General features: G+C 42.2%; 1 protein-coding gene across 1 annotated transcript in view; it reads left to right on the top strand.

The window, feature by feature from the left end:
- LOC145391768 (uncharacterized) overlaps positions 1-20,221 on the top strand; it is an 88,352-nt gene extending 68,131 nt beyond the window's left edge. The window contains exons 6-9 of the mRNA XM_080266298.1: positions 1,693-1,903; positions 12,322-12,529; positions 15,638-15,720; positions 20,112-20,221. Of these exons, the coding sequence (XP_080122424.1) occupies positions 1,693-1,903; positions 12,322-12,529; positions 15,638-15,720; positions 20,112-20,221 (612 nt within the window). The remainder of the gene's footprint in view (positions 1-1,692; positions 1,904-12,321; positions 12,530-15,637; positions 15,721-20,111) is intronic.
- Positions 20,222-20,756: the final 535 nt, after the last annotated feature.

Below are 20,756 nucleotides of genomic sequence, written 5' to 3'. Positions count from 1 at the left end.
ATGTTACTAATATATCACCAAAGCAATCGAACATGAAAGGGAAATAAATAACTCTGAATGGGTAGGAATATACTGATCACAGACTACTGGAGGGTTATCACATCAGAGCAAAATAGTTCGAATCACTATCCAACTTTTCCATCATGACGAAAGGTGAGCCATGAGGCTTCAGGTACTACTCGATAGGAGACATTAAAACAATAATAATATCATATGGGATACGTAACAAGGGATATAATAATGGATATATATAATGTACATACAGGAGGAAACATTAATAACTCAGTTAAGCAAGAGGAATTTGAAGAGAAATAGGAAAGCGAATACCAACTTATCGACGCCCTCCGTCCAGCTGTTCAAAGGTTGTCGTACGATGTGGTATCTGATAATAACTTTTGTATTATGTTGTTTGAAAAACCACCCGTATTTAATGGTGTTAGACATTTCAAAGTTAACATGGCCAGTTACACCTTATCTGATATAATCTTCAGAAACCCACTTGTTTTATTGGAAACCATAACCATGGTCAATTATTACATGCCAACAATATCCGAAAACTGTATTACTCCAGTAGCGATATCGGCTACCAGCCCTAACAATGACTCGGCAGAAGCGTATCCATATGTTCTGTGATTCATAACAGGTTGCGAGCGAGATCCATGAGACTGACGTAACACCCCAGATTTCACATTTAATACGGCTTGGTGAGGGTGGCTGAGGCATGATTACTATACCTACGACAACCTTCATGATATATTTCTGTTTTGATTTTATATTAACATTCCTATTGGTATTATATATTAAACAATACATACTAACATTATTATCATTGGTTATGTGTCTATTACTCCCGTTTTTATTTACTATTATGACGTCTGGTTTAAACATCCGCCACTCACGTTTGTCTTTCTAGTATTAGTAGACTTAGGTACGACTTATCGTTCATTCATAGATACGCGTTTACGCTACTACTGCGACGGTGTCATATCTGACGGGAACTATTTTTAGGAGAAAGGAACTTTGGGAGGAAACTGTACGTACATCAGATACAGTAATATTCCTCTCTAAAAAGATTTTCGCCTTTTTTTTTTGGGGGGGGGGTGGAAGTTTCACTTTAATGTCCGGTACTTCAATTTAATCATTTGTTCCGGTTAACACTAGACGATTAAGCTTGCCAAAGGGAAACCTACCTCCTCCCAAATGATACTCTATTTATATCGTCTACGTATGGATGCATCACTAACCAGATGTGGGCTATAAGGGTTTGCATCCAAGGGTTATTTTTTTTATTTTATTTTATTTTTTTTGCTTAGTTAATACCACAGAGGGACGAGCGACTGGCCTCTTTCACATTAAATGTCTGGACTGATTATCCTAGACCCGTACCCCAACGCTCGTAATTGGTCAATATAAGCCCAGAAATGGATTGATGGTTGGATGGGTATGGTCTATCCTATTTTCACCTAACTTGAACCAGGTTTTCGCCTTTTTGTAGTTTATTTCATACAGCTCCGTGGCAAAAACTGATATTGCTACGACTCCACATCCTTGCCAGAGTGCTTTTTCTTGACCAGCACCATGGTCTAGTGTTCATCTACCGATATCACTACAGCTCAGTATTCAGGATAAAGAAATGGCACCTTCAGGCCATGTTAGGGTAAAAAGAGTATAGTTATGTTGTCTTAATTATAGGTAACATGGATGCGTCACCAAGACGTGCAGGTGTTGACGGCAGGGCTCTTCACGTACACGACAGACCAGCGCTTCTCTGCACTACACTCTGAGGGCTCTGATGACTGGATTCTGCGCCTCGCTCAAGCCAAGGTGTCAGATACAGGTACCTACGAGTGTCAGGTGTCAACAGAGCCGAAGATATCCAGGGCCTTCACTCTTCATGTTGTCGGTGAGTTGGACTGGGGAGTAAGGGAACGTTTTTTTTTTTTTTTTTTTTTCGCCAATTGTTCCCTGCCGACATTGTATCCTGTCCTCCATGTTTCTCATCCCACCCTGAACGTCAGATGGTATCCTTCCCTTTAATACTCTGTTGCGTACTTCATATTACTATCACATAAAAATACTGCATATAACAACTTCCATCGCCGTGACCAACAGGGAACCGTCGGAGAACTTTGCTTATGATTGTACCTCGGGATTATTCTACTCAGCTTCGGAAGTGTGTCTCATGTTGAAGGAGTCAATGAAGGATACATCTAAACGCTCCACTTGAAGTTTCCCTCAGTTTAGTATAATCGCTTGGATATACTACAGCCAAAATTAACAAGAAAAATGAAATACGTGAAGGAGTTAACTCTTTCAGTGCCACGGAGGCAGTTCAGTTTTTAATTTAGGTTATATTCCGGTCCTCCTTTTCGGGTTAGGATATTCTAGCATTCCAAGGATTAATGAAGACAGTTTTGGATCTCTCAACTACTAGAACAATTGTCTACTGGTCAAAGCTTTCTTGTAATAACCTGTGTAGAATAATGCAATACTGAGTTCAAAGAGGGCAAAAAGATCACTGTGGCCCCCTAACTGCTCTAAATCTTTATATTTCTTCATATAGCCTGTTCATATTATTATGTTGCATCTGGAATTTATGTCCATATCATAAAGTAACAAATAATATACACCAGAAGACTAAGGTGGAGTAAATTAAAAATCTAAGGAAGTTGTTGTACAGAGCCTTGTGCGCTGTCGAGAACACTGTCTTTTATTCTTCCTCATCGTGAATGTGTGTTCCATAAGAATGGGATTATTTTTTTTGTGTTCCCTTATCTAGGAGAATACCTGATCGTCAGTTCCCTGAGGCCAACCAATGCTCTTACCAGCTGTAGAACTTCATAGATCTCCGTGTGTAGGGTTGCTTAAGTAGGAAGTAAAAGGAACCAATTTTTTTTTTTCTTATGTGAAGAAGAAGGAACCAAAGGCCACGAGGCCGCAATAATTGTTCCTTCCAGAAGAAAAACAAAATACAAGAGAAAGCCAAATTCAAGATCCGTTCATTTCGAGATGCCTGGACACACTGCGTTTGAAAGACTGGAGATCATAGGAAGCAGGAAATACAGGCAAAGGGAGACAGTTCCATAGTTGATCTGTCGCATAAATGAAGGACTGGGAGTAACGGTTAACTCTTGCATTAGAGAGCTGAACAGAAAAGGGATGAGAGTTTGCTGCTAGATGGGTGCAATGCGTTCGTCGAAGAGGTGGAGGAATGGAAGCAGACAGTTCAGAGGAGCAGTGACCATTGAAGTAGCGACAGAAAAGAGATAAAGATTCAACAGTGCGGCAAAGAGACAGAGGTTGTAGGGAATCAGTAAGAGGAGGAGAGTTAATGAGACGAAAAGTCTTTGACTCCATCCTATTGAGAAGAGCTGTATGTGGGTAACCTCCCCACACATGAGAGTTGTACTGCACACAGGGGCGGATAAAACCCGTGTATAGAATCAACAATTGTGCAGGGGTAAAGAAGGAACAGAGTCGGCTTAGCACACCTAATCTCTTGGAAGCAGATTTTACAAGAGATGTAATATGATCTTTCCAAGACAAGTCACGAATAAATGAAACCCCAAGCATGTTCAAGGATGATGTAGGATTAAGCTGAATATTATTAAACATTAGTGGGTACACCTGTGGAATATTTTTTCGGGTTGATAGGTGTGAGAACTGAGTCTTAGATACATTGAAAACAACAAGATTATTTTTATCCCAGTCAGAGATACGAGCCAAGTCAGACATTAGGTGTGCCATAGCCTCATCCCTTGTTTTTTGAAGCAGCTGCTGAGATGGGCGTTGCAGGAACCGAATGGAAAGGTGAAGGGTGGAGTCATCAGCGTATGAGTGGATAGGGTTAGATGTACAGTTTAGAAGGTCATTGATGAATAAACGGAAGCGAGTTGGTGATAGGACAGAGCCCTGAGGAATACCACTGTTGATAGATCTAGAAGAAGAACGATAGCCGTCTACAACAGCGGCTATAGAACGATCAGAAAGGAAGGCACAGATAGAAGGATAGAAACCGTAAGAGGGCAGCTTGGATATTAAAGGTTAATTCTGGAGGGAAGTATGCTTAGAAAGAGAGAGAAAACATAATCTTTCCTTCCAGTCAGTAACATATATTATTGTCTGGCAAATCTAAACTGGCGGCTAGGGTGTGGCACGTACCTCAGTAGTGTTGCTATGTTTCCCAAACCCGCGATGTGAATTATATATGTAAAAGGCAGAACAAATAAGATAAACACATATGAATGCACTGTTAACGTGTGTATTATAATATATGAAAGAACAGTAAACTTATTATGCATAAAATATTCATACAGCAATACAGAAACGTGGCATAAATATTTTTCAGTGTTGCTAAAAAAATATAGGAACTTTTATTGGCATTTACCGTATTTCTGGGGTGGGTAATAATGTCACAATTATGATTATAAGATAATGCGCAGGAATATAAGTAAAAATATACAGATTTCATAGTAAAAAAAAAAATAATATATTAAACCCTCATGAGCGGCAACACTCACACCTTCTGAGTCTAACCCTGCCAGAGCATCTTGGTTCACTTTCCTTTGTGTCCTTGGCTCAGACAGGATGGCAGCTCAACCAGCCCCCAATAATAAATATTTTTAAATATAATTAGATATAATAAAAACAAAATAAAGAAATGAAAGCATAAGTTTATGTCACTCATAAAAGAAACAAAATTCCCCAGGGTGACACACATCTCCCCCCAGAAGAGAGAGAAAGACAGAGAGAGAGAGAGGGGGGGGGGGCATAGCTCGTATGGAAAACGTGGCGACACTGTACAGAGCTTCGCGCCCCACCCTAGCCGCCAGTTTAGATTTGTCAGACCATAGGAACCAGTTTATTCTTATCTTTCTCATTTCTATCAATGAGGTAAAGTAAAAGGCAGTTATACATTCTAATATATAGTGAGTCTGAACCAAAACTATCAAAAACTGTATATCTTTTCTTATTGTTTTACTGGGAATCTAGAGGGAAATGAGGTAAACATTGTCTTACTTCTTCGTGTAGGTGAGTTTGATCAGGTAACATTATTAACTAGGCCCATAGTTATTGTGTGAAGTGCACATCCATAAGTCCCTGATGTTGTACTGGGTTTAGTTATGAAGGACGGTTAGGGGTTACTCTGGTATATCGTTCAGTATATACTGATAATTGTTGATGGAAGGATGATGAGGTGAGTTATATGAGAGAGGGGGATATAAGCTGGAGGGCTTAGACAAATGGTAGGGGACAGGGCGTTGTGTCTGTGGCCATCTCTGAAGGGATCAATGCGTCTGGCTGTAGATAGATAGACGATATAGATAGACAGATAGATAGATAGATAGATATTTTGGCCACCTTAATTGGACGAGATTTTTTTCCTTTTTCGACATACAACTCCTAGTTCGGTGGCGGAAACAACACTGTGGTTTCTCATTCCCTCCATAGCACTTCTTCGTGACTAGCACCATACTCTAGTACAAACGTCTTGCAACAGCTCAATAATTAATGCTAAATACTGGTGTTCAGGTCGAAATAAAGTGGAACGTACATAAAACGAATACATAGGGTCGGCCATCTATAACTCTCCTCTTCCACTACGTCAGGCTATTCTCGTGTTTCTGGGACGGCTCAGTCAACGTTATAACTTTCTGTCCTGCATTATTAGTTCGTTTCTTACACAAACCGTCACACCCACGCCCACACCAGCAGACAGTGCCATTCCTTAACACAGCATTCCACCAGCTGAGTTTCGATCTGAGCGTTATTTATGGACCAATTTGTATAGAAAATAATAATGATAATAATAATAATAATAATAATAATAATAATAATATCATCATCATCATCATCACCATCACCATCACCATCACCATCATCATCATCCATCAATCATCATCAATCATCATCCCATGCGTTACCTAGTGTGTCCTGTAGATTCTGCAGCATGATACGGATAATAATATGTTGATGGTGAAGTTGATGTCGATAAAGATGTCAATAATGTCGGCGATGACGATGATGCTGATGACTAAAACGTTGCTGATGTTGTGTAGATGTTGATGATGATGCTAATGTTAAAGATAATGTTAGTGATGATTATTTCGACGCAGATTTTCATGTTCATATTGATGTTGGTGATGAAGATAACGATGATGATGATGGCGATAAGGACAGGGATGAGGATGAGTATAATATTGACGATGATGACGACGATGACGATGATGATGATGATGATGGGAGAGAATGTGAATTTCAGGGAGTCGCTCAGTTGCCTGTGTCCTCAATTAGCATCAACAGTGCAACACAATTTTCTCTCTGATTTGGAATTCCGGTCAGCGCTCACCGCAGTGAATATTCCTCTCCTAATTAGTGTCTCTTGTTTCTGATTCTCTCTCTCTCTCTCTCTCTGCTTTTCGCCTCCTTTTTTCCTTGCATTTAACCCTTCATTTCAGGTTCGTCTTTTTTACTTTATGTCTCTGGTTCCTATGACTCACTCTCAATTGAATAAAATCACCTGATGTTAACTGGAGCAGAATCCTAAAGTTTTCTCTACCATGAGGAGTTAATGCTACCCGGATCAACACTCTGAGGCTCCTACAACTCACTCTAAGCTTAATAGAATATATGAGGAAGCCAAGAATAGAGCACTAGAGATGTCCCGACCATGTAAAAGTTAAGACTATGAAGAGACGGTTTTACGTAACTTAGAAAGGGCGTATAGTTGTGAATGGTGTTAGTGAACGCCTTATCTAAGCACGTCTATTCTGCGAGCCCTTCCCAAAGAGTATAATATCACTGGGAAGAAGATAGAATGAAATATACCATCCCTCCAGTATAAATGGGTCAGTAATAGCCTTTGCTTGATCAGACTACTCAGAAATTAAGATGACAATAGGAAAATCATCTGTTTTTAGCATCCACAAAATTCAGCAACCCTTCTTTTTACTATAAGAATAATATCCTCTACTTCTGATCTCAGTTTCTTAGGCTGTATTATTGAGCTTGAAAGAACCAGCCATTTGCAGTGTAAGGGTTAAGAAGGATTCAGAAAAGTCCTCCTGCACGAAAAGCCTTTCCCAAGCTGAATGAATCACCCGACATTACAAGAAGAGAAGAGACCAAGGAAAATGGTCCTAAATCTTGGCGGCTAAGGAAGCTCCCGAACACTGCTTCCTTAGTGATTTATTTTTGGATATGGTTAGTTAATATTCATTAGTGTGCTATTTATGGAGAGTATGGCAATGTTAGAAGAATTTTTGTTACAAAATAGGGCAGTAAGGTGTAACAAGCTTAGGTAAAGGTGTTAGGGAGCTTCCTGAACCGATGGGGATAAGAGGAAGCGTCAGTGAACTGGAAGGAGTACAAGAATCCATAGCAGTGAAGAGGTTAGTCTATCTTAATATTCATCCCTGATTTTTGGGTTTTCCTTCAAGTATACAACATTATCCAGACATCTTGCATCATATACTTAATTCAGTACCTTTATTCCAGTGATCTACAGTACATTATTCTGATTATAGACCAGTTATCACTAAACGTTTGTTATATTTCACTTTGAAGAGATGTATGGCAGCAACGGGATTAATACAAAGAATCTTTCCTAAACTGTGTAAAAACGTCAGATTATAACAAGAATAGACAATAAATCCGCACTCCTCCTCCTGCCTCTCTCTCTCTCTCTCTGCCTCCTCCCTCCCAATCCCTCTCTTTTCTTTCCGCTCGCTCTCTTCTTTCCTCCTCCTCCTCCTCCTCCTCCTCCTACTCCTCCTCCTCCTCCTCCTCCTCCTCCTCCTCTTTATACCATCTCCTCTCTCTCGCCTCATCCCTCTGTTCCCCTTTCCCCTCCCTCTTATCCCCCTTCCCTCCTACTCATAATACATAACTCCTCCTGTTTCTCCGTATTCCTCTCTTCCCCTTTACCCTTCCACATCTCTCTTCTCTCTCCTATCCCCCTCTTTTTCTCTTTACTCATCCCCCTCTTCCGCTTTCCCCTCCCTAGCCCATATCCTCTCCCCTCTTCTCCTCCTCTCTCTTTTCATTTCCCCTTTCCCCTTCTCCCTCTCTTTTCCTCCTCCTCATCCCTCTCCACTCTCTCCCCTCTACTAAGCCCTCTCTTCCGCTGTTCCTTGATCCTCCTCATACCTCTTCCTTTCTCTCCTTATCCTTCTCCCTCTTTCCCCTCCTTCTCTTCCTCCCTCCTCCGCCCTCTTCATATCTCTCCTTATCCCCCTGTTCCCCTTCACCTTCCCTCTCATTCTTTCTTTTCTTCTCTTTTCCTCCTCATCTCACTTCCTCTCTCTCTTCTCTCTACTAATTTCTCTCTTCTCCTCTTCCTCATACTTCTTTATTTCTCATCCTTCTTCCCTTTTCCCTTCCCTCTCATCCCCTTTCCCCTCCCTCACTCCCTCCTCTCTCTTCCTCTCTCTTTTCGCTCGCCTCTTCCCCTTCCCTCTCCCCCTCCTCCTTTCTTTTTCTCCTCATTCTCCTTCCTCTACTTGCTACTAATCCCTGTCTTCCCCTCATACTTCTTCCTCTCTCTCCTCATCCCTCTCTTCCCCTTCCCTCTCTTCCCCTTCCCCTCGTCGTAACCCCACTCGTCTCATCCTCTCTTCACCTCCGCCTCCTCAGCAAAATTGGAGTGGACAAAAAATGGAACAAAGTGAAGAAAGACTGCAGAATATAAATGGGAAAAAAGCGAGGTGATTCATTAGAGGAGGTGTATTTATAGTGCACATGCAGACAAGAGGAGAGGGAGGGAGAGAGAGTGAGAGGAGGAGGAGAGAGGGGGAGAGAAGGAGGGAGAGAGAGAGAAAGAGGGAGGGAGACGGGGAGAGAGAAGAGAAGAGAGGGAAATGAGGATGGAGTGGAAAAGAACAGAAGGGGAAAAAGATGGAACAAAGGGGAATTGAGAGGAAAGGAGAGATGAGAGATAGGGGAAGGAAGAAAAATGAAGGGGAAAGGAGAGAAGATTAAAAAATAATCCAAGAGAGAGAAGGGGGAAGGAAGAGAGAGAGAGAGAGAGAGAGAGAGAGAGAGAGAGAGAGAGAGGAGGGGAAGGGTTAAGAATTAAAATGAAAGATAGATTTAAAGATACAGAAAGCGCATGAGAGGAAAATAACACAACTCACTGGAAATATATATATATATATATATATATATATATATATATATATATATATATATATATATATATATATATATATATAAATTACTGTCATTTAGACTGAATACATGGCATAAAGCTCAGTTGGTGGAGCTTATTAAAATAAAAGCTTATTATTTATTATGCACAATGTCATTACGTGGGAATATGAAAAGAGTATGCTGTATATGCGTAGTGGATGAAAAATAGTTAAATTAGTGCAATAATAAATTCAGTGACAGACAGGCAAATTGGCAGACAGACAGACAGACAAAAAAGAATGGTAAAAGGGTGGGCTGAGGTGAAAGGAAAGGAAGAAGGAGGGAGGGGTAGAAAAAGAAGAGAAGCGGAGGAAGGAGAGTAAAACAGAAGGTAATAATGAAACAGAGAAGTGAGTGGAAGAGAGGAGTATGGATAATAAGGTTCACGTGGTGGAGTGAGGGAAGAAAGAGACAACGGGGAGGATGGAGTAAAAAGAAAGAAGCGGAGAGGAAAAAAAAAAAAGAAGAGGAGAAAGAGGCGAAATGAAAGCTGAAAGAAAGCAGAGTGGAGGGAAGACAATAGAGAAGAAAGAAAGAAAGACAGAGGGAGAACATGTAAAGAAGGAAGGGAGGGATAGTATGAGGAAAATGAATAAAAGATAAAATATGTATGTATGTGTGACGTAGGAACTGACGACCATCATCCACTCACTTAACCTATATATATGTAGTGTTACCAACTTCTTCCTTCACCTTTATCGTTCTTTTTCTGCGTTTGCCCTCCTCTCTTCCTCTTTCTTCCATCTTTCCTGTCGCTTTTTTATTACTCTTCTTTCCTTTTCAGGTGGCATTACATTGAGTGACAAGCCTAGTGGTTTCCTGTAAGCCAGGAAACCATTTACAACGCTGGGTGGTAACCATGTAACCAACATATACGTGTTCCCTACGTATCAGCAAGTGGGATGGCGGAGGGTTGGTGCTGGTACAAACGGTCACCCCTTACTGGATTATGGCGTCTGGCTAAAGATAGAGATAGATGAGGTGAAACATGAAGAGGGTAGGATGAAATAGAAAGAGAGGAAGCACGAGGGAGAGAAGGGAAGGAGACGGAGAAGAAAGCGAAAGAAGAACACAAAGACGGGAAATAAAGAGGAAGGGAAAGAAAAAGTAATTTGTGATGGAGGTGTGAGAAGGGAAGGTAGCGTGAAGCGCCCATGTACAGTACTAAAATTGGACACTTAGTAGGAGAGATGTGGACGCGAAAGTAGCGATTTATTACTTCAGGAGCAAAGGAGATCAAGAAATATGTATACAGTATGGATGATGACAATGATGATGATGACATGTATGAGTCCACGCCTAACTTTCATTCTTACATTCAATTGCTTTTAGTTTCATAGGTATAAGGCTTGATATGGACTCAGAAATGGAGCCCAACATATTCCCAAATTCATATCTTACCATTACAATAGCTGTCTGTCATTGTAATATTCAGCGATAATAGGCCACCATCCATTTATTCATTATTGCAGCCTTCCAGATTACTTAAGAATTAAAAGCAGTCTCTCAAACTCATTATCTTCTCTTAACTTCCGCATAACCAGACGTCCTTTCCGAACAAAATAAAATTACCTTGTAGAACACACGCACACCCACCCACCCACACACACACACACACACACACACACACACACACACACACACATTTTTATGCTACCACACCTCAAAGTCACATCTGTCACTGCCACACAATACAAGGCCACACCTCATACTAACTTCCATCACTCTGTCACGCCTCCACCTACCAGACCTCATTCTACCACACCGCACAGTTACACCTTACACTGCCCTATTTTACAAGGCCACAACACACACACACACACACACACACACACACACACACACACACACACACACACACACACACACACACACACACAACCGCATCTCATAGTCACACACCTCAGAGTCACATCTCACCCTCCCATACTTTACTAGGCAACATCTCATACTGCCTCGCCTCACATTGCCACACATCGCACTATCACACGTCACACAAACAAACCTCACACTTACATTTCACACTGCCATATTTTACAAGGCCACACCTCACATTGCCACACCTCACAGTGCTACACCTCATACTGTGACTTGATACAGCGCCACACCTTACAGTTTAACACATCACAGTCACATCTCACATTGTCATTCATCACCGTCCACACTTCACACTGCCACAGCTCTCAGTCACGCCTCGCCCACACACCTCACACTGCCATACCTGGAAAATACATATAATTCTGCCGCACCTCGCAATGCCATAACTGACAGACACACCCCACACCACCACATCTCACAATAGCCTACCACTCCCCAGACAGCCAATCCTCACACTGCCACACATCACACTGCCACATTTTTCATGATCACACCTTAGTCACCTCATAATGTCACATTTCACACTACCACACTTCACAACGCCACACTTCAAAGTCACATATCACAGCCACACCTTACACTGCCTCACACCACGTTGTTACAGATCACACTGCTATACATCACATTGCAACAAATCACATCATCACAGCTCACAATGCCACACAGCACAGTATAACACCTCACACTCCCATAGGTCACACCTTACAGTGCCTCAGGCCACATTATGACACCTTATACTACCACACCATACTACCTCATACTATCACATACCACATTATTACACCTCATACTAGCACACCATACCACCTCATACTACCACAAACCACATTACCGCACTTCTCAATGGTAGCAGTACTCTACCACATCTCACAGTCACATGACACACTACCACATCTCACAGTCACATGACACACTACCACACCTCACACTGCCACATACTTCACGGTCACATGACACACTACCACATACCCCACGGTCACATCCCATGCCATCATACCTCACAGTTCCAAACCTTACGCTGCCACTTTTCACAGCCTCGCCTTCCACTGCTACACCTCACATTAGTACACAGAGATCTCTTTAACACCCAGTAACTACTTAATTTCCAAGTACTTCCCCAGATTTCTTGCAGTTTACATACAGAGGTGGCAGGGAGAATATATGGTCTACGGAAGGTGCACATGGTAAAAGGGAGCACCCAATTTTCACAATACAGCATATACTCTTATACATCTGCTTATAATTTCCTTACAGAGGCGGCAGCTAGGATATCGGGGCCAAAGGAGGTTCACATGGTAAGCGGTAGCAGCATCAACTTGACGTGTGAGGTTACGGGCAGCACAGAGCCTCCACAATACATCTACTGGTACCGAGGAAATACACTGGTGAACTACAGCTCCAGGGGCGGCATCAGCGTGGTGACTGACAAGCTCTCTCGCACTTCAAGGCTCATCCTCACCAGGTGCCATACTGAAGCTTTGTTGAGCTTTGAGCTGTGTCTGAAGTTGCTTCTCTTTGGCAAAATCGCAGCGTTTCTCCGGTAGCCTGTGTTTACTTTTATCTTCACCAATCACACTTACATACGTTCTTGAGCATCCTTGATTATAGTTTTCGCCTCACCAACAATATTCACATTTTTTTGAGTTTCAGTTTTTGTGATGTTGGTTGTTGTTGCCATTATCATAGGTCTTTTCTTTATTGCCTTAGTTTGGTTTCCCTATTGCATTGCGTTATTTATTTACTTTGTGTTTGTGTCTGACTTTGGGCATATAGTAACAGTCCGTTCTCTGAGGCCTAGTTGTCCTCCTACGTGCTACACACCTTCACATATTGTTATTATTATTATTATTATTATTATTATTATTATTAATACTTCTGCGCATAATTTGTGTATGAAGTTGATAGCTGGAACTTTTTGCTTCTATTTTACACGTACCAGGCTTTTTTTTTTTTTTTTTTTTTTTAGCTTTTATTCTGCATGATTTTGGTTTTAAGTCATATGCACAAACTTCCTTGACTTTACGTTGTGAAGGAGAAAGCATTTTTTTTTTATTCCATTCCTACAGCTATCAAACATTATTAAACTAAGTGAACATTAAAGAGAGGAACATATACAGTGACTCATAACAACAAATATTGCTACCGGGAAAAGTGCATAAAAAAAGAAAACTCCTCAATTCGCTGATGTCTTGTTTTTTTTTTTTTTTATTATTATTTAGAGAGAGAGAGAGAGAGAGAGAGAGAGAGAGAGAGAGAGAGAGAGAGAGAGAATATTCTTATTTGAGCAATGAACATCTCATCTGTCGACGAGATTATCCTGATCCTCCAGCTCGATAAGTGACCCCCTAGCTACGGAAAATCGTCTGACCTGAGCAAGATCAAAATATTAGAGGTTATCGTGTTGAAAAGGTCGGGTTCTGAATGAGATTGTTTACACTTTCATCATATCAAGCATTTTGTAGGAATAATTTGTCTTTCAGCCCCTTAGATCATCTGAAACATGAATTTGGTAGGCAGCAGGCTTAAGTTCCCATTCTCCTTCAGCCCACCATTCTCCTTCAGCCCACCATTCTCCTTCAGCCCACCATTCTCCTTCAGTCCTCCATTCTCCTTCAGCCCACCATTCTCCTTCAGTCCACCATTCTCCTTCAGCCCACCATTCTCCTTCAGCCCACCATTCTCCTTCAGTCCATCATTCTCCTTCAGTCCACCATTCTCTTTCAGCCCACCATATTCCTTCAGTCCACCATTCTCCCTCAACCCAGCATTCTCCTTCAGTCCACCATTCTCCTTCAGTCCACCATTCTCCCTCAACCCAGCATTCTCCTTCAGTCCACCATTCTCCTTCAGTCCACCATTCTCCCTCAACCCAGCATTCTCCTTCAGTCCACCATTCTCCTTCAGCCCACCATTCTCCCTCAACCCAGCATTCTCCTTCAGTCCACCATTCTTCTTCAGTCCTCCATTCTCCTTCAGTCTACCATTCTCCTTCAGCTCACCATTCTCCTTCAGTCCACCATTCTCCTTCAGCCCACCATTCTCCTTTCGGGGGACAAGAAAAGAGTTGAGGGATATTTGTAGAGCCAGGCAGTTCAGTCACCCAACTATATCGGTGTCACCACATGAAGGCGTCCCTCTCCAACACCATGAAACACTATTGCAACCAAACTATCAACGTAAAGAAATCGACTACAGAAACTGAATTCTGCTTTTCACTAACTGCCACGAACACTTGTCTGTCATTAAAAAAAATATCTGTTTGATGAAGTCTGTATTTTATTAGTCATTGCAAACTGTTTATTTGTGTTATTTTTATCTAGTTATTTATTTATTTATTTATTCATTTTGCTCTCCCATCGACGAGGGTTTACTTAGATACAGTTTTACCCTCCATTTAAAAAAGTCTCCCCTGTGAGAATTAAACATTCTAGAGATGGCAAAGAGAGAGAGAGAGAGAGAAAATCTCATTGAATCAGGCAGAGAGGTAAAGTGTTTTTGGAGATTACTATCAGCCATATGTTAACGTCAAATATGGGACGAAAAATTGATCCACGGGAACATTGAAAAGCAGGGAGACTAGATTATCCTCATTACTAATTAAACCTTTTTATTCCACCGACGCCATGTTATTTGTATTCCTGTTATTTTCCAGACTATTATATTTAGTTTTCGGGAGACTTCACGAACTAGAGAGGTTAGATATGTAGCCTTAATAATCCCCTTCAGTTATGAGGCTGTATGAAATCGCTAAATAAAATCGTCTGTTGATAATGTAGTTAGAATGAGTAATAGGCGATGGCAATTTAAGCTGACTTATTTCTCCACTCCAGACGATTTTTTTCCCATTTAGAGCAGACTACTAGACTCTTTTCGCTCTCGCATGGCCTTAACTTGTCATCTCCCCATCTTGAAGTCCGAGTTGTAACAAGAGATTAATAATAGAATGTGCTGCTATTGCGAAGAAGTGGTATGAAGTGAAAGTAGAGCTGTAGCATTATCTCATTCTGTCACCGAGCTAGATGAAATAAGCTGTGAAAGAACGAAAATCTGGGCCAAGATAAGGTATAATAAGTATAACAGTGAAAGAGTTAAAGAAGGCTGTATTTTTTTTTTTTTTTTACCCAATACGTTAGGTCCCTCTTTAAGGCAAACAATATCGTCTGAATGTTATGCAAATACAATAAAAAATAGACTATCGAAGTGAAGGAGTTCTTTCCTTAACTTTCTATTTATCTGTTTATACCCAGACTCCATAATCCTGTATTGGGTGGCCACAAACAAATCGCCCCCTTATCGCCTTGCCCTTTGCCATTTTCCTGTCCTCCTCTCATCACCCACTTTTGTTATATATTTCTTCATCCCTCCATCTCATCTTTGGTCTCCCACTTCACCTCACTCACACACTTTCTCCTACCCAATCTCTCCTTCTTCATCCTCTCCACAGGGCCAAACCATCTCAGAGCTTTACCAGTTTCAATCGCATCCACATCAACACCAATACCCTCCTTTACTTCCCCATGTGTTTGACTGTTTCTCCATGTAACAGTCCTTCTAAATCACTCTCCACCAGGGCCACCATTGCTGACTCGGGTAACTACACGTGTTCGCCGGCCAATGCTGAGTCTGCTTCAGTCAGCGTGTATATTCTCAATGGTAAGGTCAACTAGGAGCCGATGTTCTTTTGTGTTGACCTATTCAATGTGTTTTTCTCGAGTTCATTGTACAGCTGCTGCTGCTGCTGCTACTACTACTACTACTACTACTGCTACTAACTACAACTACTGCTACCACTACTAGAGATGGAATTTGTTTTATTATTATTATTATTATTATTATTTATTATTATTATTATTGTTGTCGTTGTTGTTGCTGTTGTTGTTGCTGTTGTTTGCGGATGAAACTGTTGTTAAGTGAAGACGAAGGGGAGCTGCAAGGCTTGGTGGATGAGTATGGAACAGTGTGTAAGAAACGGAATCTAAGGTTGAATACAGGGAAGAGTAAAGTTATGGTCTTCGGGAGAAGTGAAGTCATTGAATGTACAGTGAGGTTGGATGAGGAGGAAATGGAATATGTGAGTGCGTTTAAGTACTTGAGTAGTGTGATGAGTGAGGACGGAAGTTTGGAGGGTGAGATGCTTGAAAGGGTACAACAAGGAAGAACGGTTGCTTTTCTCTTGATGGCAGTGATAAGATACAGGTAAATGAGCATGGAAGTGAAAAAGTTGCTACATGACAGTATTGTGATATCACCTCTAACGTATGGAAGTGAAGCTTGGACCTTGTTGGAGGGACAGAAGTCAAGAGTGAAAGCAGTGGAAATGAGTTATTTGAGAGGAGCATGTGGAGTCACATGGAGACAGACTGACAAATGAGGATGTGAAGGAGCGTTGTGGTGTGGACGTGGATGTGATAGGAAGCGTTAGGAGAAACACACTGAGGTGGTTTGGCCATGTGGAGAGGACGGAGAGTGAGAGACTTACGAGAAGAGTGTATGTGAGTGAGGTGGAGGAGGGGAAAGGGAGGGGGAGGCCAAGGATGAGATGGAGGGATGGAGTGGAGATATATATGAGAGAGGGTGGTGTGAGCTAGGAGCAGGGCAGTGATATGGCTGGGGACAGGGCGACATGGAGGCGATTTGTTTGTGGCCACCCCTTACGGGATTAAGGCGTCTGGGAATAGATAGATAGATGGATTATTATTTTAATTATTATTATTATTATTACTAGTATGGTGGCGACTTTCATCCACTCACTTGATGTGCTGCCAACTTCTTTCACCCTTATCATTATTTTCCTGTGTCTGCCGTCCCCTCTCCCTATTTCTCCCATCTTTCCTGTGACTTTTTATTACTCTTCTTTCCTTTTCAGGTAGCTTTACATTGAGTGACAAGTCTAATATTTTCCTGTAAGCCAGGAAACTATTTACAACGTCGGGTAGTAACCATATAGCCAACCTACACGTGTTCCCTATGTATCAACAAGTAGGTTAGCGGAGGATTAGTGTCCCTCCCCGTAAAACCACTAACTCAAGAGACAAATGGCTACCCCTTACGGGATGATGGCCTATTGCTATAGACAGATAGAGAGATTATTATTATTACTGTTGTTATTATTAACAGTAGTAGCAGCAGTAGTAGTAGCAGTAGTAGAAATAATAGTAGTAATGGCAGTAGCAGGAGCAGCAACTCTGACCTTGTGGTGGTGTGTGTCGAGATTACTATGTTATGTAAGAGGGTAAGTAACTCTCCTTTGAGGTTTCTTAATACGCTATGCTGGGGAAATCACAGTTTACTTCCTGCTGTAGTGCATTAGTTGTGACGGAGAGGTTGTGATGTGATGTCTTGGCAGTGATGGTTTGGTGATGAGAGTGATGGTGTGGAAGTGCTGGTGGTTTTGTTTTGTTGGTATGGTGATGATATTTTGTGGAGGTGGTGGTGTGTTTTGCTGGTGCGGTGATGAGAATGACTGTGTGGTTGTGGTGGTGGTATGTTTCTTTTTATTGGGCTGGTGATGATAGTGACTGGGTGGTGGTGGAAGTCTGGTGTGGCGCTGTAGATACTCGGTGGTAGTGCTGGTGATGGTGGTGGTAGCTTGTGGTGTGATGATGTGGTTTTGGTGATGTGGTGATAGTGGTAGTGGTGGTATGAAGACGCTGGTGTATCGGTTGGTGGTAGCAGTGCGGATGTGTTGGAAATGCACTGATGATCGTGGTGATGTTGTCTCATGTTGAAGTATGGCAGTGATGGTCGTGATGTGTTGTTGGAAAAATACGGACAATGGTGGAAGCGTAGTCGTTCTGGTGATGCTGGTGGTGGTGGTGGTAGTCCAGAAGCTGTGTGGTGTTGTGATTTTAATGGCGTGATGATGTGGGGTAGTGTAGTAATTTTTGTTAGCTTTGTGATGATGGTGGGTGTGTATGGTGATGACTGTGTGGTTCTAGAGAAAGTAAATGATGGAAGATATTGTGTGATGTCATGATAACTGATAATGTGGTGACAATGGTGTGGTGATAGTGGATGGTGGTCGTGGCTATGAATTTAAGTGATTACTGTTGATTGGTGATGGAGCGTGAGGTAGCGGTAGAGTGATGATAGTAGAGTTTTGGTGATGATGGAGATAGTGGTGATAGTAGTGTGGTGCTGGTATGGTGTGTTTCGGCGACTGTTGAGGTCATATGATGTTTTGATGTGATTTTGTTGATGTGATGAAGGCGGTGGGTGGCTGTGGTGTTAACAGTGTAAACAAGGTAGGTGGTGGTGATGGTGGTCGTGGTGGCGGTGATGTTGTGGTAGTAGTGGTGTGATGATGGTAATGTGGTAGTGCTGTGATGATGGTAGGTATGTAGTGGTGGTGTGTGTGGATGAGTGGTGGTATGTGATGATGGTCTGTGTGAGGTGGTGTGGTGTGGTGATGGCGGGTGTGAGGTGTGATGAGTGATTGTGGTTATGGTGGAGGTAAAGTAGTGGTAATTCAGAAATGTGAGTTTGTATTTAGGTGATGTGCCGACGGTCGTCAAGGTATTGTGTGTGTGTGTGTGTGTGTGTGTGTGTGTGTGTGTGTGTGTGTGTGTGTGTGTGTGTGTGTGTGTGTGTGTGTGTGTGTGTGTGTGTGTGTGTGTGTGTGTGTGTGTGTGTGTGTGTGTGTGTGTGTGTGTGTGTGTGTGTGTGTGTGTGTGTGTGTGTGTGTGTGTGTGTGTGTGTGTGTGTGTGTGTGTGTGTGTGTGTGTGTGTGTGTGTGTGTGTGTGTGTGTGTGTGTGTGTGTGTGTGTGTGTGTGTGTGTGTGTGTGTGTGTGTGTGTGTGTGTGTGTGTGTGTGTGTGTGTGTGTGTGTGTGTGTGTGTGTGTGTGTGTGTGTGTGTGTGTGTGTGTGTGTGTGTGTGTGTGTGTGTGTGTGTGTGTGTGTGTGTGTGTGTGTGTGTGTGTGTGTGTGTGTGTGTGTGTGTGTGTGTGTGTGTGTGTGTGTGTGTGTGTGTGTGTGTGTGTGTGTGTGTGTGTGTGTGTGTGTGTGTGTGTGTGTGTGTGTGTGTGTGTGTGTGTGTGTGTGTGTGTGTGTGTGTGTGTGTGTGTGTGTGTGTGTGTGTGTGTGTGTGTGTGTGTGTGTGTGTGTGTGTGTGTGGTGTGTGTGTGTGTGTGTGTGTGTGTGTGTGTGTGTGTGTGTGTGTGTGTGTGTGTGTGTGTGTGTGTGTGTGTGTGTGTGTGTGTGTGTGTGTGTGTGTGTGTGTGTGTGTGTGTGTGTGTGTGTGTGTGTAGTAATGGTGCAAATAAGCGATGGTAGTAGTGTGATGAAGTCTGGTAAGGTTGTAACTGTGGCTCTTCTGGTGGTGTGATGTTAGTATGGTAATGAAGGAACAAACTAACTGTGGTTCTGTGATGAGAGTGGTGCTGACGTGGGAGTGTTTGCGTGGTGTTGTGATGTGTGATTATGGCGGTGTAGTGATGAAGGTATTATCATGGCCGTAATGTGGTTATAATGCTTGAGGTAGTGGTGACGTGCTGTGGTGATTCTGGTGTTATGGTGATGATAGTATGGTGCTGGTGAGTGTGTTGTGGTAGTAAATGTAATATATGGTCGTGACAGATAGTGTGGTGATAGCGGTGGTAGTGTGGTGGTGATGCATGTGATGTCCTGGTGCTATCAAGGTGTGGTAGTCTGGTCAGCGTGGTACATATCCGATGTGTTGGTGGCGGTAAGGTAGTGACAGTGGATATGGAATGCTGGTGATGGTATTATGGTATGAAGGAGTTATCTCTATGCAAGATAAGCAATTCTTTGGCAGTGTATATAATTTCATATTTAGGTAAGACTGTTGCTGACACCTTTACTCTAACCGGTGTAGTAAGCTGACGTCTTATTGTGCTTTGAATAGCGACTGACAATTTTATGCAACTTGTATTTCATTCTTCTTTATGAAGAAGGTTAAAACTCTTCACTAACATCTCTATTACCATGATGTCTTATATTCTAAGTATTGCCAGACCATTTAACTGAACTCAATAGATTTTTTGGTCCTAAGTGAAGCATTAACACAGTTCTCTATACCCTACAGGCGAGCACCCTGCAGCGGTCCAGGGCGGTGGGAGTACCCGCGTCCACTGCCATTCCCTGCTGGCCCTCCTATTGCTGGGGACTGCCCTGTCCTCCCTTACACACAGATAGTTACCCTCACCCTCGCACACACAAACTCACAAAAATTACACACACACACACACACACACACACACACACACACACACATACACAGTAGATGGTCACCTTCACTCATCATAATCACACACACACTCACACAAAATTACAAACACACATACACACGGACACAGTGGACATGCACTACCATGGACATAAAAACAATCCCAAGCACAAAGAAGACCAAGTGATTGATTAAAAACACAAATACATACACCATAATACGCACATATGTCTAAACACACACACACACACACACACACACACACACACACACACACACACACACACACACACAACCTTGTATACCTTATCTTAACCACCCAGTCCTATTGTAGTATATTGACCTAAACCGAGAGTGATAACCCCGCACTACTTAACCTGCAGTATCAGAAATAAGTAGTGTCACTTTGTACTTTTGTGTATGTGTGGGAGTGTACAGGTGACCAAGGGTACATCACACTGCCGTGCAACTTATCTATGTTTGTAATTGTAATGGTTACTCTTT

The sequence above is a fragment of the Coenobita brevimanus genome, chromosome 2 (assembly GCF_032717465.1).
Source record: "Coenobita brevimanus isolate Jiangsu-jjx chromosome 2, ASM3271746v2, whole genome shotgun sequence".
In the NCBI taxonomy this organism is placed as follows: domain Eukaryota; kingdom Metazoa; phylum Arthropoda; class Malacostraca; order Decapoda; family Coenobitidae; genus Coenobita; species Coenobita brevimanus.
Note: the sequence above shows the minus strand (reverse complement) of the source record. Positions and strands in the feature narration are given on the sequence as shown.